We start from the raw sequence: 14,961 nt of genomic DNA, 5'->3' as shown, positions 1-14,961 counted from the left end.
TGAACATGGTGTGCACTCATTAACCATTAGACTACTGGTGCCCCAGTTTGAACCCATACGCACACGCAGCTCCACTCCACAGGGTCCCAGCTGTTTATCCCCGTGCTGTTAGGCCACACCTAAAGCGACGCCTCTCTGTGTGATCGGGCCCTTTACATTTCTAGAGCGGGAGCTGGGATCTGTTTTTTGACGATGTTTTTAAAAGTCAAGAGGTCTTTAACAGAAGCGTGCTTTGTGGGTCACCTTGGATGAAGAAGTTCCTTTTTAAGCACCGATAAAGGATCGGGACTTGTGTCATCAAAAACTTGAGCATCAGTTGGCCGATCTGTAACCTAACCTGCGTTGACGTGGCCTCCACAAGCCAGCGCTACAATAAGACGATGTGTGAGAAGGCTCTACAGAGTCTATTGAGCTACTGTGCGGCGTTGTAAGCTGATCCGTTTCCACGGGGACAACAGAGGGGGGTCAATGAACACTGGGGCCCTTTTATGAAATGCTCTTCTTTTTCCTGGCAGACCTGTAATGGGGCTGTGGAGCTAACACAGCTGGAGACACAAGGTCAGGACCGCCAGGTTATTCTGAGCGCGCCAACACACACACACACACACGCACACACACACTGCTTTTCTCTTAAATTCCCACACACACACACAAATAAAGAACTCCAGCTTTTGATACTTAGTGCAGTTGACTTTTAAGAGCGCTTTCATGGCAAGATCTAGCTAAGCATCGTAGCCAAGTCTGCTTGGCAGGCACAGACGGGGCAGACGCTAAGAGACATGGGGTTGCAAGGGGTTGTGAATACGGCCACACAGCAGATGTTAGAGAGGATGCGACACACTCTGACACAAACACACACACACACAATGGCATGATGCTGATAAGATAAAAGGCTGACTAACTCTGCGGGGCATTTGGATTTTCATCAAGTACCTCTGAATATCAAGCTCAGAGTGAAGGGAGGTGAGCATGTCCTGTAAAGACTGATGGGAGGAAAGAGGAAAAGAGGGAAAGAGAAGAAAACGAAAGGTAAGAAAAGGGAGGTGAATCGGAAACAGAATGGGTCACGGAGGAAAACAGAGCAACCATGGAAACATATAAGTCTCAACAGGTAAAGAGGCTAAAATGAGACTTACATCAGAGAGTTAAAGGAGCAATCAGTGAGATGTGTAGTGAGTGAAATGATAAAGGTATCTTACTATGTGATCATTAAGGAAACATGTTGAAGTGCTGGCTTCTCTGACAACAATGCAGCAGCCAGTATGTCCTCCTTCTAACTTTAGATTCTGCTCCTGAATGCTCTGGATTTGTTTGGACCAGAGAAGGTAGGCGCTTTTAAGGCGACCCCCCCACACGGCCGTTTTGTACACCCTTCGGTTTGCCAGATATGAGAGCAGTTATCGGGTCAAACCCTCGGGTGTTGCAGTGATGGAAGCGGGCGAGATAGATATTCGTTGAGTACACGTATGTCAAAGTTTATATGCTGCACCTTCACATGCGGAGCGCCAACACAGCAGATAAAACTGCCGAGCCGTCACACACCTCTTGTAATTCCATTAAAAAATCCCCTCAGCATGCAGGACGCAGATTAAAAATACATGAATAGAAATGTGCCCTTCTGCTGTTAATACATGATGTATTTTTTTTACACAGGGGGGTCACATGGAGTTGACATGCCACCTGAAACCCGACATGTGTTGGGTAACGTAACCTGAACACTGAATGATTTATGAGCAAATTCAGTGATGGTGGTGGGTCCAAACAGGCCTCCGACACGGCTGTTCTACCGTCTCATACGCTACTGTGTCGCCCTTGGGAACGCTGAATCGTATCGGCTTTCTTCGTCATCTGCACATAGTAAATACCTCAGAGTGGTTTGGCAGAGTTGTCCATACTTTCTGATATTTCAAAGGGGAGGACGAAGAAGAAGCTGCCTTCAAACACTTGTATAAAAGTTAATATGGCCAGGATGTCTCATGAGGGTTTTTTTTTTTACGAGAAACAACACATACTTCATGATGATATTTGATACTATAGCCAGCAGCCATGGCTGAAAATCCAAAGAATATTAAGTAGTAGCCAGGTAACTCTTAAGTCCTGTGTCCACCTAGCATTCTTTCCGTGCAGAGGTTATGAGTTTAAAAAAAAGGGTTTACATTATTGCTTATTAAGCAGAAATGTTCCGTTTAATAGGAGGGTTGTGTTATCTTCTTTGGTTGGAGTTTTTGCTTATTAAAATTTGGGCTGTCCCCGTTCGGCCAAATCTTCAAGAAAGCGTTTTAATAGACACAATGTGACAGCTGGAAGAAGAATCACCCAGCAGAAAGAGGTAGATAGTGGAGGCAGTCGTGTATAAAAGAAGAGGAAATTGCAAATGAGACCTTCTGCCTCCCTGTGGAAAGGGCTAATTAAGTTAAACCACTCCACCAGCCCACTTCTGACAAATGAGGTGTCCCCTCCAAAGGTCGACAGTTCGTTAGCTCCGATGAACTCCGCTGTCTCTCTCCCGTCCTCTTTTTCATACCTGCACACAGAGATCATCATTTTATCTGTGTGATGTTGCCGGAAAGCCTCTCACCAAAGCCACTTCCTGTTCTGTGTAACCACTTCTTGCTTCATGGTCAGGATGAAAAAAACCCACAGGCCATCCAACCGCTGATTAGCTCCATAAAAACCTGCTTCAGCCCGCTCACACCTACAGTACATTCCTCACCAGTGATCCCCCCCCCAGTGAAAACCACACAGCCTGTGGTTTTGCCTTTTCAGCAGTGGCTCCCTCTGAACGCCACATTTGCGCTGACAGCTATGATGAATGTGAAAGTGAGACACTGACATTGGCGTATGCACAAGAATACGACGAGTTATAAAGTCAGGTAATTGTGAAATGTCCGTGTGCATAAAAGAGTTATTGAAAGTGTCAAAGAAATCAGAAAATCGATTTGTCATAAAGTTTTCTGTGAGGCGTAGCAGCCAATGTCAGCTGGCTTTTATTATTATAGGACCGGTGGCAAATACTCCACAGGAGTCGAGGATGTCAGAGCAGATCTAGAAGTAACTCAATGGGATTTGCCTCATCTAAATGTTCATGTTGTGGGGCTAAGAAGAGCAAACGGCTCTGTTGTTGTGAAGCCTAAACTCCAGGCACGGACTCACACGGGGCACCACATGTTGTATCTTTAGGTTTCTAATTGTCATAGCAGCTTTACACTCACTTAGTGTCAAGCGTAAGGTGATTTTTAAAAGGGACGTTAAGACAAACAATCATGCTTGAAGGAAAAAACAAGAAAATGGGATCAAATGTGTGCTGTATGTTTGTGAAAGGGAGAGAGAGAGTGATACAAAGAGAGACATGGAGTTTGTGCATGAGTGAGTCAGGCCATTGTTCCAGAAAATCTGACCCGAGCCCGGTACATCCTGGAAATCTTTATGCAACAGTGGTCTGACACACAGTATGCAAAAAAACAAAAAAACAAAAAGCTACGGTCTGTGTTCGGTTCGTGTCCTGAAAATATACATAAAATGTGAATTCAAAACTTGAGTTTTCTGGTGCTTCTTGCACTCTGGTAATGCCAGCGACTCAAAACTAATATCTGATCCTGCACCTGGTGGGCATGCATGCACAGTATGGGTGATTTTCATTGCTACCTGTGGAACGTCACATGGCCATTTCACACTAAAGGGACGAGGCTGCATGATTTCAGCGAGCAGAACAGATTATGTTACAAAATATATCATGCAGCCCCCCGTAACCCCCCTCGTCTTAGCTCCTGACAGACAGGCTGACTTGCAGAGCGGAGATGGGCCGATTAAAGTAATTCAAAATTGTTAAGCATAATGGCAGCTCAAACCAGAAGCCTGCTGTGTCACTCACCAAGATTTAAATATAGACACAGCCTCAAAAAGTGCCTGTGTGTCTAAAGCAACACCTGCCACCTGCTGACACAAAGCCCACTGATTGGTGCCTACGCTATTATAAAATCTGCACACTCATGGCAACAATAGATTTCCTTTAACATAGCCTGTGTTGTACTTTTTTTTAAAAAGAGGTCATTCTTCTAGCAGCTGTGCAATCAGGTCATCTTTCTGCAACAAGCAACACACTACAAGATTCAAAAGCCAGGAGAGGAAGCCAAAGACGACGTGTCAAATGTTGATATATTTATCTGCAACAACAGCCTGACCGCCATGACCAGCGTTCACGCTTCAACTCTCATGTACACAAATGGAGAGAAAACGCATACACAAACAACCAGAGGAACAGGTTTCATCCACTCCTTCCTTATTGTCTTGTCAAAGAATGTAAACACAAGAGTGCTGGTGGAAGATTGTGTGGCGTTCCACTTAAGATGCTAATTTGGCCCCCGGTTCTGGCTGGCAAGCGGAAATTGAGCCAACAGTAATTACCTGGCCCAATCTGAATGGCCAACATATAAACACATAACAGCGGCTCTTCTCTGCAGAGTGTTAACCCCTTACTTAACTTGTCTTTTTATCTGACATGTTCCTCCACTTACAGCATTCAGTCTGACATGTTGATTCCAAATCTGAGAAGGAGGATTTAAGTAGTTACGTCCTTGAAAAAAGCACTCGGCTGTTTTCAGAAGTGGACGTAGCCTTTGGTTTCAAAAGCATAGCCAGTGTTGAAATATGTTGGACCAGCATTCTCTGTAATGGCCAGCAGGGGGCCACTGCACTGGTTTATAGTTTCTGTGTCTGTACCTTTAAATATGTAAATGAGATGTGTCTGACCACGCCCCCTCTATGGAAGGACTTGGGTGTACTCGGTCTTTCTCGCTCCATGTCCTATTGTTTACGGTGAGAAGGCAGACTCAGAGGGCAGAACAAACACCTAGCTGTGGGAGTGTCACCCACCTGGGGGAGGGGCTACTGCCCTTTGTGATGTCATGAAGGGAAAATCTCCAAACAGCCTGTTTGAGCACACATTTTCTAAAAAGTGGAGCAGGCAGAAGACGGAGAGGATGGACTTTTCTCATCATTGGGGGGTTTGTAGACAGACTAGAGACACATGTTAGTGTTAGAGGAACATGGTACAGTGTATTTTGCATAATACGTGACCTTTAAGCATGAAATATGAATTCATAAACAAATGACTCACTGACCTTAACCTTTTATATCGCCTCACAGCAAAACACTACATCAGTTCTATTTTCCTGGAAAATGGATGTCAGAAATGTAAAACAACAGTTCATTAAAAACACCTGTATGAGTCTAAAACTCTGTGCCACAGCAGTTCTGCTCATCTTTGAAGCATAAAGCCCCCGTCAATCAACCAGTCAGCAGTCGGGCCGCTATGTCTGTGGACCGACCATCATCCTTTGTCTCACTCGGCCTTAATGACATTATACCAAAATCCCCGTAGTCATCCATTCCCATTCATTGCCACCACATCCCTCTCTGCCTCCCTCCTCTGATGCATTCCTCTTCTAATCCCTTCATCCAAATCCCTAGATGACCTTTCAGAGATGGGCCATGCTTGTTAATTGGCGTGTTAAAAAGTGGCTGACTTTATAGCGTCCGTCCTCGCAGTCAGAGCTGACAGCGAAGGTGAAACTGTGTGCAGAAGTTTTGTGCAGCGAGGAGCCTCCGTTTGGGTACACATCTGTCGTCAGATATTCACAGGCTAAACAATGAGCCGGGCTGTTAACATCTCATTAATAAAATATGACATTGGCATGTAAAATATAATCAAGAAGATCTGTCGCTCAGACTGCAAATGAAGAGCGTGATCACAGAAGACACAAAAGCTGCGCCTTGTTGACTGGGCGCGGAGAAGAAGGCCGGATGACTATCTCTTCCTCCACTTTGTGACATTTCCAACAAACGAGCCACGCCGTCCAATTGATTTCATCCACTCACGCATACATGAGTTGGCCACGGTTATCACCGGCAGACATCAACCCCCTCCTCCGACTGAGCGAGGTTACTAAAGTCAACTTTGCATAACCATCAGATAAATCAGCCAATGGGAGTTGGTGGAGTAGAGAGCACTGCCTTGAGGCTGCTTTTCTCTCAGCCCCACGCTTAAAAAATGAAGCTTTTTTTGTTTGCTATTAAATGATCTCCAAAAGCGTAAAAGCAGCATTTACCATAATTTCACACGAGTGGCAATCTCCCTCCAGAAGTGACATCCACGTGAAACTGGAAACTCCCCGCTCTAAAGGAAACAGGGTCTCTCTTCCTCTTGTTGTTGTTTCAGCCCGTGTAGCTCTTTGCACGACCGCACTGTCCGGCTCTCTTCCACTTTCTGCTCTATCTCACAGCCCTTCCATCCAATGCAATATACACCGCCCCACATCCCAAAACTATTCAACAGCACAAGACAAACACACACACACACACACACACACACACACACACACACACACACACACACACACACACACACACTCTCCACACCCGGGGAAACTCATTGTCTGAAATGTGTGCTTTTGGTATCGTGCACCATTGTGCGAGGCAGAGATTGTGTGAGGGAGTGCGGGATGTCTGCTCAGTTCACGGTTTTGAAATTTTTCTCACTGTTCCAGCAGCGTACGGCTAGAAATTTTATATCTCTGAAATAGTTTTTTAAAACTCTATAAAGCTACCGAAAAAATATGTTATCTTAAAACGGCAGCTCCAACACTAATCCCTCATATGAAATCTCTGCTTCCATCTCATCCACGTCCTGAGGCTGAAGACCGAAAGATGACACTAGTGTCTCCAGGAGATAAGGCCAAACTCTACCCTGAGGGATCCCCAGAGCACACAGTGTGCAAGTTAAACTCAGCAGGCCTTCTACCTGAGACGCACATACTCTCATGCATATGTGAAGGCTTTATTTTGAAATAATCTTCATGAAGTTTTCCAGTAAATGCTGCGATTGTTAGAGGAAGACCCTGCTTTCCAGATACGGTGCTTTGTTTTGTGGTTTTAGTCGTGCCTTCAAGTCAAGGCGTTACATAATAATAAAAGGTCCAGACTTGACCAAGACTGGCAGATCATTTACCAGTCATGCATTCAATGATTTGCACACACCCAGTCTGTGCACACATAAAGCCCCCCCCCCCCCCCCCCCCCCCCCACCATCCCGCTCACTGTCTCCCTTTACAAACAAATACATGCAAAGTATTTGCTGACAGGGCTGCAGAGCCATGATCTGCCCGGACATGCTCTGTAGGATCAATCCATCATGAGCGACACATTTTTTTCAGCTCGGAGCATTTACAGAGTCCCACAACAACTCAATAAGTGCTTGATTAATCTTCACAAAGGGCAGGATCACGACAGAGTGAAAGACGATGATCATGTTTCAGGACGCCTGTTTAGTTGACACGTCCTCACATGAACCTGCTGGTTTCACTCCAGAGAGCGGCTCTCGTATAAGGTGGAATGAAAGGCCTTCCAGGTCTAATTTGAGCCTCTCTCTCTCTCGGGGCGTATATCTGGGAATGTGTGGATGTGTGTTCATAAGGCTCCAAGCATGTGGTCACCAAGACAAAGACGGCTTTCTTCTCTCCGAGTCGTGCATCCGCCGCATCATGCTGTACACTCCTGAGCTCACATATACTCCAACGCCACGCAAAGGGTATCATCCCGCTACGTCTTGAAGCTGTTTTGCAGCTAACGATGAATTAGGACGTCTCGCCTGGTTTTAAATCACTGCGTTTTGTCAAGTGTCAGGTAGCGTGTTTCCCTGATAATGGCGACCCTATTCATGGCTAATTAACAAGTCACAGAGGACCAGAGACGCTCCTCCACAGAGCCTAAGATTAATTACACCCACTCTCCCAGAGGACGGTTCCTGTGTGTGTGTGTGTGTGTGTGTGTGTGTGTGTGTGTGTGTGTGTGGAGTAGAAGTCAGATAATCAGACATGAACTGAAGTTTTAATAAAGCATTTCCTGTTCTGCTTCACATCATGTCGTGTAAACACTGTCAGACAGTTTATTCTACACTTCAGTTGTTATCATCCATGCTTGTTTTTCTTCTTACTGTCCATTGTACCCCCCCCCCCCCCCTCCCCCCCTCCCTCTTTCACTTCCTGGTAGTAACATGCATTTTCCCTCATTATCCACTCCTGACCACAGTGACCTGTTTTTGACCTCCGGGGGGAGTCACACTAAGAAACACAGCTCAGTGCTCACACACTAGAACCTCTCAGCTCCGACTGAATCGGTCAGCTACATGTGATGGGTCGACACAACGCCACCAGCTCTCTCACTGTCAATAAACAACAGCACCCTTTTTTAACCCTTTGCATGTTAACACCAACTGCAAAGTGTAAAGGCTCTGAACTTAACCAAACACAGTGAGAGCTGAGCGGCATGGATGCACAGTGAAAGATTGTAAATGTAAAATGTGAGCTATAGTTGAGGCAGATTATTATGTCAACCTAAAGAGGAGGTGCTGTGATGAAGTGCAGCACATGCTCCTATTCTGTCCAGTCGTCTAAGTTATGATTCATTCAATTAACTGCTGATGTGAAAATGTATATAATTTCCTCCTGTATACTTATATTCCAGTTGGTTGTACATCATCTCTGTCATGTTGTTTACTGAAGGAACATTCAGTCTTCTTCTTCTATCTGCTCTTTTATAAAAATGAAAATACATTTTTTTCCTGCCGTTAAGCCAAGGCGCTGCCATGCTTTTCTCCAACCAACACCAACCGCTCTCCTCCCTTTGCTCCGCAGCTGAGAAGGACCAACTGGAAATAAAGCTCCAAGAGATCAAAAAAATGGGGTTTTGAACCAGATGCTTGGAGCCGGTCCTGTCAGCGGTAAGATCATCCCGTTGTGCCTCCGTCTCTTGCTCTGCCTTTTGAAGTGAGGTTCATACCTTTGGCCCAAGGTGGAGTCCAGATGTTGAGCTGCATGCAAAGACTTGCAGAGCAAAAGGTACGGCGAGAGAGAGAGAGAGAGAGAGAGAGAGAGAGAGAGAGAGAGAGAGAGCCCTCCTGCTTGCTCAGCATTTGGTTTAGGTTGGTCATAAAGCTTGGAATGTCTTTGCCAATAAATCAACAGAACACGTTGAAATTAAGGATTTTTCAAACTTGCATCTGACTATAACGACTTAAGACAGGATGCTCCTGAGCATGTGGAACATCAGCAACCTGAGGGAGCAGAGAAATGAAGCATCGCAGCACTGGAACGTGCAGTTCACCGACATGGTGACCTGTGATTAGCTCAGCTTAGCAGAAATGTAGCAATCGTTAAAAATCAAGACAGACACCGATGTTTAGCACAAACTGACAACTGATCGTTTTGACGTCATCATATTGACTTCCTGTCTGTCAAAGAAGAGAGCAACAATAAACTTAAAGACGACTTAAGCCCGGGCTTATTCATCCTCTGTTATGATGCTGCGGCGTACACTGGAAGGAGCTCAGACCTGATTAGCTGGTCTGATTAAAGCGCTGCCTTTGAGCTCGAGACAGAGTGTAAAAATTCTGTCTGGCTCGACTCATTATCAGCCGTGATCAGAAGCAGGTCCATCAGGGCCTTCTGTCAGACAGGCTTAACGACCCCACCCCCCCCTCCCCACAACAGGCGGGATTAGTCCGGCCTTGGCGCCATTCTCCCTGACTACATGTCCCCTCTGTTGGGGTGCTGCACCCCCAAAAACAAAGACCACATAACCCCTGTTAAATGGCAGGTCTTAACCTTGTGCCTCTTGTTTGTGTTAGCGTTTTCATGCCGAGGTGTCGGATGCTATTTAAAAAGCAGAGCAGCTCCTGATGGTCAGTAAGGAGGAGGAGGAGGCGACGCGATGATTAGAAACAGACCTGCAGCACACAGGGTCTGATTGTGTGATTTCACACACAAGGTGCAATAAAGGCTTCGACAAAGAGGTGTTGTGGAAATCTCCCATGGGTGTAAATGTGTCAGTGAGTGTGTGCTGACTGGATCGTCTCTTGTGATACTCGTACCACGGCAGGAAAACTCTATGAGAGTGAGTGATCCTTTACTTTGAGCTGTTTTTGGTGCAGAAGAGGAACAAACTCCCCTTAAACTCCTGCCTTACCCCCCCCCCCCCTCCCTCCCCTCCCATTTATGGTCAAATCTCTGCAGGGAGATGATGAATACCTGGAGCCGGTGTTATCTGGCTGACCTTGGTCTTAAGGAGCCGGGGCCGGTCTAGCAGAGCCAGACGCCCCGCAGGCAGAATGTGGAGGATTGGCTAAAATGTTGCAATGCCTCAAAAAGACACACAAGAACAGTCAACAGCACATTAACTGCCATTACTGAAAACAAATGGGACACTTTGAACGCTTTGTTCAACATGAAGTGGTGGGAGGAAACTTCAATTGTGCAACCTGGAATCTTACTGATGTTGATCTCGTTACAGAGTGCATCTTTTTCTAAATGAATTTAACTTTGTTTTTGACTTGCTGCCAACCGACTCATTCTGAAGGATTTGTTTTTGTGTTTGATTATTTTCCAATGCGTCTCTTTTCCTGTGTCCACAGACGGCGCTGTGTGCACTGGCAGCGCCCAAAACCGCTGTTTCAGAGTGCTTCTCACCAGCACTTATTGTTGCTAGGATACATAAGTTAAGTTTAATATTTGCTTTAAATCAAGGAAACATGAAGATGATTTAAAGGAGTCGTGTCCTGACATCAGCAGCAGCTTCTCCTCCGCCATTGTTGTTAACAAAGCTGATATCTGAAGTCCCGCCCCCCTTCTTGATTTTGATTCGTCAGTGAGGGAGAAGTGACACTGACGAGCGTTGGCGCTGTTCTAAAAGTCTTCATAGGACTTGAGATGATGAGCGCTGAAAAACGCCGCCTGTGGACACAGACCCTGAATGATCATCTTATATCTTCTTCTTCTTCTTCCATCCTGAAAAGTTAAAGTCTGACTTTGATGGAAAAAGCCGTAAAGGTCATCCCAACCTTACAGAGTGACATTTTGAAAATGTCTGATAACATCAGCTACAAAGAATATTTTCTGCTCACTCCCTGCAAACGAATCAAAACGATCTGCACACAGAAGATAACTGGAGATGATTGAAGTTACACACAAAAAAAGCAGTTTGAAATTATGACCAGTGAATACTGAAATTTGTGTGTTCAAAAAGGTACAAAGACGTCATGCCTGCTGTGTTCATGTTTTTTGGTCTTGAGAGCTTCTGGAAAGATGTGAAACTATTCATCGCAGAGACTCTGAACATCACATTGGATTTCTCTTTCACATCCCTCTACCTCAGGAAAAAATCCTGAAGGTCTTGGTAAAAAGGACATATACCTTTTACAAGTAAAAAAGCGATTACTTTTTCTTGAGGAACTTTGTGAATTCAATCAGCTTTATGGAAAAAAATGACTTTTGTCCTGCGACTTCAAAAAGGAGAAGGGAGAAGAATATTTGGAGAAAATGGGATTTATACAAAGATAAAGACTCCTAAATATATCTTGTTTCATTAGAATGTACCATCCATTATGTTCTGTACCTGTGCCTTTTACATTCTTGTATTTGATCTTATTCATGCTGTCTTAGTGCCCTAGTCCTCACTTGTTCTGTGTTTCTTGTTAAACAAAAATGAAAAATAAAGTATAAAAAAAAAAAAAGACGTCATGCCTGCTGAGCGTACTTACAGTACGATGCTTTTGTGAAAAAAGTGCCATAACTAACTCGTTGTGATTCTAAAAGGTCTGAGTGAAAAAGTTGTCTGAAAAAGATAATTTGTGCATCACAAGTTTCTCTCTATAATTTAAAATCGACGACTCTCATTGGTCGATTCTGACTGGTGCATAAAAATATCCAACATACAAACTAACCCAAAAACAACATCATAAGCGCCTGTCAAAAAAAACCCCACCCTGACACCGTTACCTGAACCTGTGCACTCAGCATCCTGAGGATTATCACATGAAGCTTTGACTGACCTGTCTCTCTCTCTCTCTCTCTCTAACGTGTGTCTGTCTGTCCACAGCTGCAGACAGACAGCTGTGCTAACATGGCGGCTCCTCCTCCTCTCTGCAGGGAAACCGTTGGCCTTGTAAGTCACAGCTCATCACACACAGACACAGACTCGGTGTGTGTGTGTGTGTGTGTGTGTGTGTGTGTGCATGCATGTGTGTTTCTGTGATCGGTGGAGCGGTTCAGTTTGTGCTGGTGAAAGCCCCCCCCCCCCCCGGGCACAGATAGAGAGGGGTGAGAGGACGGGTGGCGGTAAAGACCAATGGGATATTATCTCATCCCCCTTGGGTGGGATCCAGGTCTTTGCAGGCCTGATGAGGAGAGGAGGAAATGAAAACCTTCTCGCTTTTGTCGAGGATTTAAAGATCACAGACGGAAGAATTGAGGGGTACCTTATAAAAGAATAAGCCTGTGTGTGTGTGAGTGTGTGTGTGTGTGAGTGTGTGTGTGTGTGTGAGTGTGTGTGTGCTGGGTGGAGTGGGGTCATCCTCACTTTTCAAACTAAAGGAATATCATCTTCCCAACCTCCGCCTGACCTTGATTAATCTCCGCCTTTGTAACTGGAAACCTCCGGAGAGACGATTCTTTGTCACCTCTGAAGCACGCACTGTTGCCACTGATGTTGCCTTTCCTGTAAGGTCAGCGACGCACGAGTGTGTGAACGCTTTTTTTTTCTCACACTCACACACAGCCGCTCGACTTGTTTTCTTGCTGTTTATCTTCACGGCAGAATCATTTTTTACCTCCGACCTGACAGACGCTTCAATGAACTTGTCATTTTTCAGGCTTTGTTTTGCTTTTCATCTTCAGCTGTTTAAATCAACAGTTACATTATTGACGTCCTTTAATCAGACTCCACAAATCAAGCTGTCAATCATCTCTTTTTTTTTTCATTTCCAAGAGATTAATTTACTCCCCTGAAAAGTCGTGCCCGGACCCGCCCGCCCCGCCCTGCCTGCCTGTTGTGTGTGACAGTGTCTTCTATCTTCTTCCTCGATGTGATGCGTTCAAGTCTCACTCCACAAATCTGAATAACACACGAGGAGGAGTGTCGCCCCGAGGTTGATGTTGAAAAGTGTTGTGTGGTTAAAAAAGTGACAATCAGCAACCGATAGATCACATCAGCTTCTTTCTGCATCTCAGCAGCTAAAAGGAAGAACTTCAAAGAGTTATGGAAACAGCTGATTTGGAATAAAACTTAAGAAAGCACTGCCTGAAATATATTCTGCTAATGAGGACGACACTGGCAGAGGGGGGGGGGGGGGTAGTCTCCCCCTTGCTGCTCCTTATAAAATATTTCCCAACAGTGTGTGAGCTGGCCTTAAAAACACACAAAATGCTCCATGCTATCCTGGATGTATTATCAGAGGGGAAGATAAAAAAGCTCCTTATCCAAGAAAAAAACAAACAAGCAAAAACGTCCTAAATCCACTGAAACGAGTTAATGACATAACATGTTTTTTTATGCATGCCAGCAGGGAGATGCTAAAAATGCAACATCAACAATTAAAGATTCAACAGGGGAAGTCATCATGGTAATAATAATAATATCCTTTGAAGGTTCTATGTGGCATGGCAGAGAGTGTAAAAGTTATTCAGTAAATAATAATAACACAAACAATCTTTGAGATTTCGGATTCAGAATCGTAACTATGACGTTGCAGCATTAAGAGGAACTTAGAACCAATCATCAGCCATCTCTCCATGATCATAACACCATCTTTACTGTGCAACGAAAAAAACACGTCCTCAGTGTGGAAACCTCAACTTCCACTCACGAGAATAGATAAAAGAAAGAAGTCCTTCACATAGATAATCGTAAAGTGGCATCTGTAGGATGACGGGGAGCTGCAGGTGATCGTGTTATTATCTATGATTTACAACCTCAAGGCTACCTTTAGTGAACTCAAGAAGCAGTCGCGCTCAAATAGTTGACGAGCGACCCCCCCCTCCTCTCCCCCTTCCCCCCAAAGTTTGCAGCACCTTGCAGCCTGCTCGCAGCACAAACATCTTCCGTACGCGCAACTTTGCGTAAAAACGCGCAGCAGCAGTCGATGCATGTTGTAGTCGTTCCGCTGCTGTTTTTAAAAAGTCTTGCAGTGCGCCGACTGCAAAGAAGAACTAAATGTCCGATAGTTTCCTACCTTTAATCCCCTCCTCTCGAGCTGGAGGCGCCGGGGCGTTCAGTGTATTCCTTTTTCTTCTTCTTAAAAAAAGTTAGTTTCTATTCCTCCGCGGACTTCTCGCACAGAGCGCCATGCCTCCACACAGTCTTCAGATCCATCGCCTTCTTCTCTGCAGAGAAAGCTTTCCCCCTGCACTCTGCACAGCTCCCTCCCAGCCTGTCCGCTCCAGCAGGCACCTACACGTAAACTGAGCCCCCTCCAGCGGTGACATCACGAGTCACTATGGCAACGCTGACTCCACCCCAAAAATCCGGAGCCGAACTTACCTGTCTGACTGCCTACATTTCACAACAAACCCTTTTCCTCCCTTCTCTCCCTCTGCAGTGAACAGCCTACCTTATGCTGAGCACTTGTTGATTAAATAATGAACAAAGTAGAATTATATAACACATTCACTCCTGCTGGCTGATATCACTTATGCAAATTGGAGTGCTGGATTGAATCAGTAGGCCACCTCATGAAAAGGGTTAACTTCGCATGCAGGTAGAGCTGAGTGGGCTGGTCTGAAAAAAAAAAAGAAAGCACACAAAATCCCTCTTGCACAATGCCTGGAGCTCCCCTGTGGCTCGGTGCCAGTCTCACCATTACTTCAATTGTTTTGGCTACAAAAGCCAGCATGCCCCTCCCTTCTGTCTCCTCTGACCCGGAGCAAACAAACACACAATGACCAGGTGATCCGAGTGTCCACTTCTGGGTCACCCTCCCCCCCGGTCGTCAAGGTACTAAACTTCAAAAAAAAGCAGAGGAACGAGGAGATAGACAACACTGAGACAAATTCTATTCACAGTTTTAGATCACATCAAACTCTACACGAGTGCAGTTATGGAGATCTAAACCGGCTTCAGACTGGATGGATGATT

At 45.2% G+C, this 14,961-nt stretch overlaps 2 protein-coding genes across 13 annotated transcripts in view; one reads left to right on the top strand and one right to left on the bottom strand.

Annotated features, from left to right (window-relative positions):
- The window catches only part of ackr4b (atypical chemokine receptor 4b), a 393,880-nt gene that overhangs the window by 68,739 nt on the left and 310,180 nt on the right, over positions 1–14,961 (top strand). The window lies entirely within an intron of this gene.
- Positions 1–14,961, bottom strand: part of si:ch211-285f17.1 (sickle tail protein homolog) — a 120,205-nt gene that overhangs the window by 30,551 nt on the left and 74,693 nt on the right. For 8 of the 11 annotated variants that reach the window (XM_061065051.1, XM_061065055.1, XM_061065052.1 and 5 more), the window contains exon 3: positions 903–983. The exons of 1 other annotated variant lie outside the window; for it this stretch is intronic. In XM_061065051.1, coding sequence (XP_060921034.1) covers positions 903–983 — 81 coding nt within the window. Of the gene's footprint in view, positions 1–902; positions 984–6,107; positions 6,968–14,059; positions 14,351–14,961 lie in introns of those variants that run through there. 2 more of the 11 variants (XM_061065061.1, XM_061065059.1) reach the window with 2 other exon arrangements.

The sequence above is a fragment of the Labrus mixtus genome, chromosome 19 (assembly GCF_963584025.1).
Source record: "Labrus mixtus chromosome 19, fLabMix1.1, whole genome shotgun sequence".
NCBI lineage: Eukaryota > Metazoa > Chordata > Actinopteri > Labriformes > Labridae > Labrus > Labrus mixtus.
Note: the sequence above shows the minus strand (reverse complement) of the source record. Positions and strands in the feature narration are given on the sequence as shown.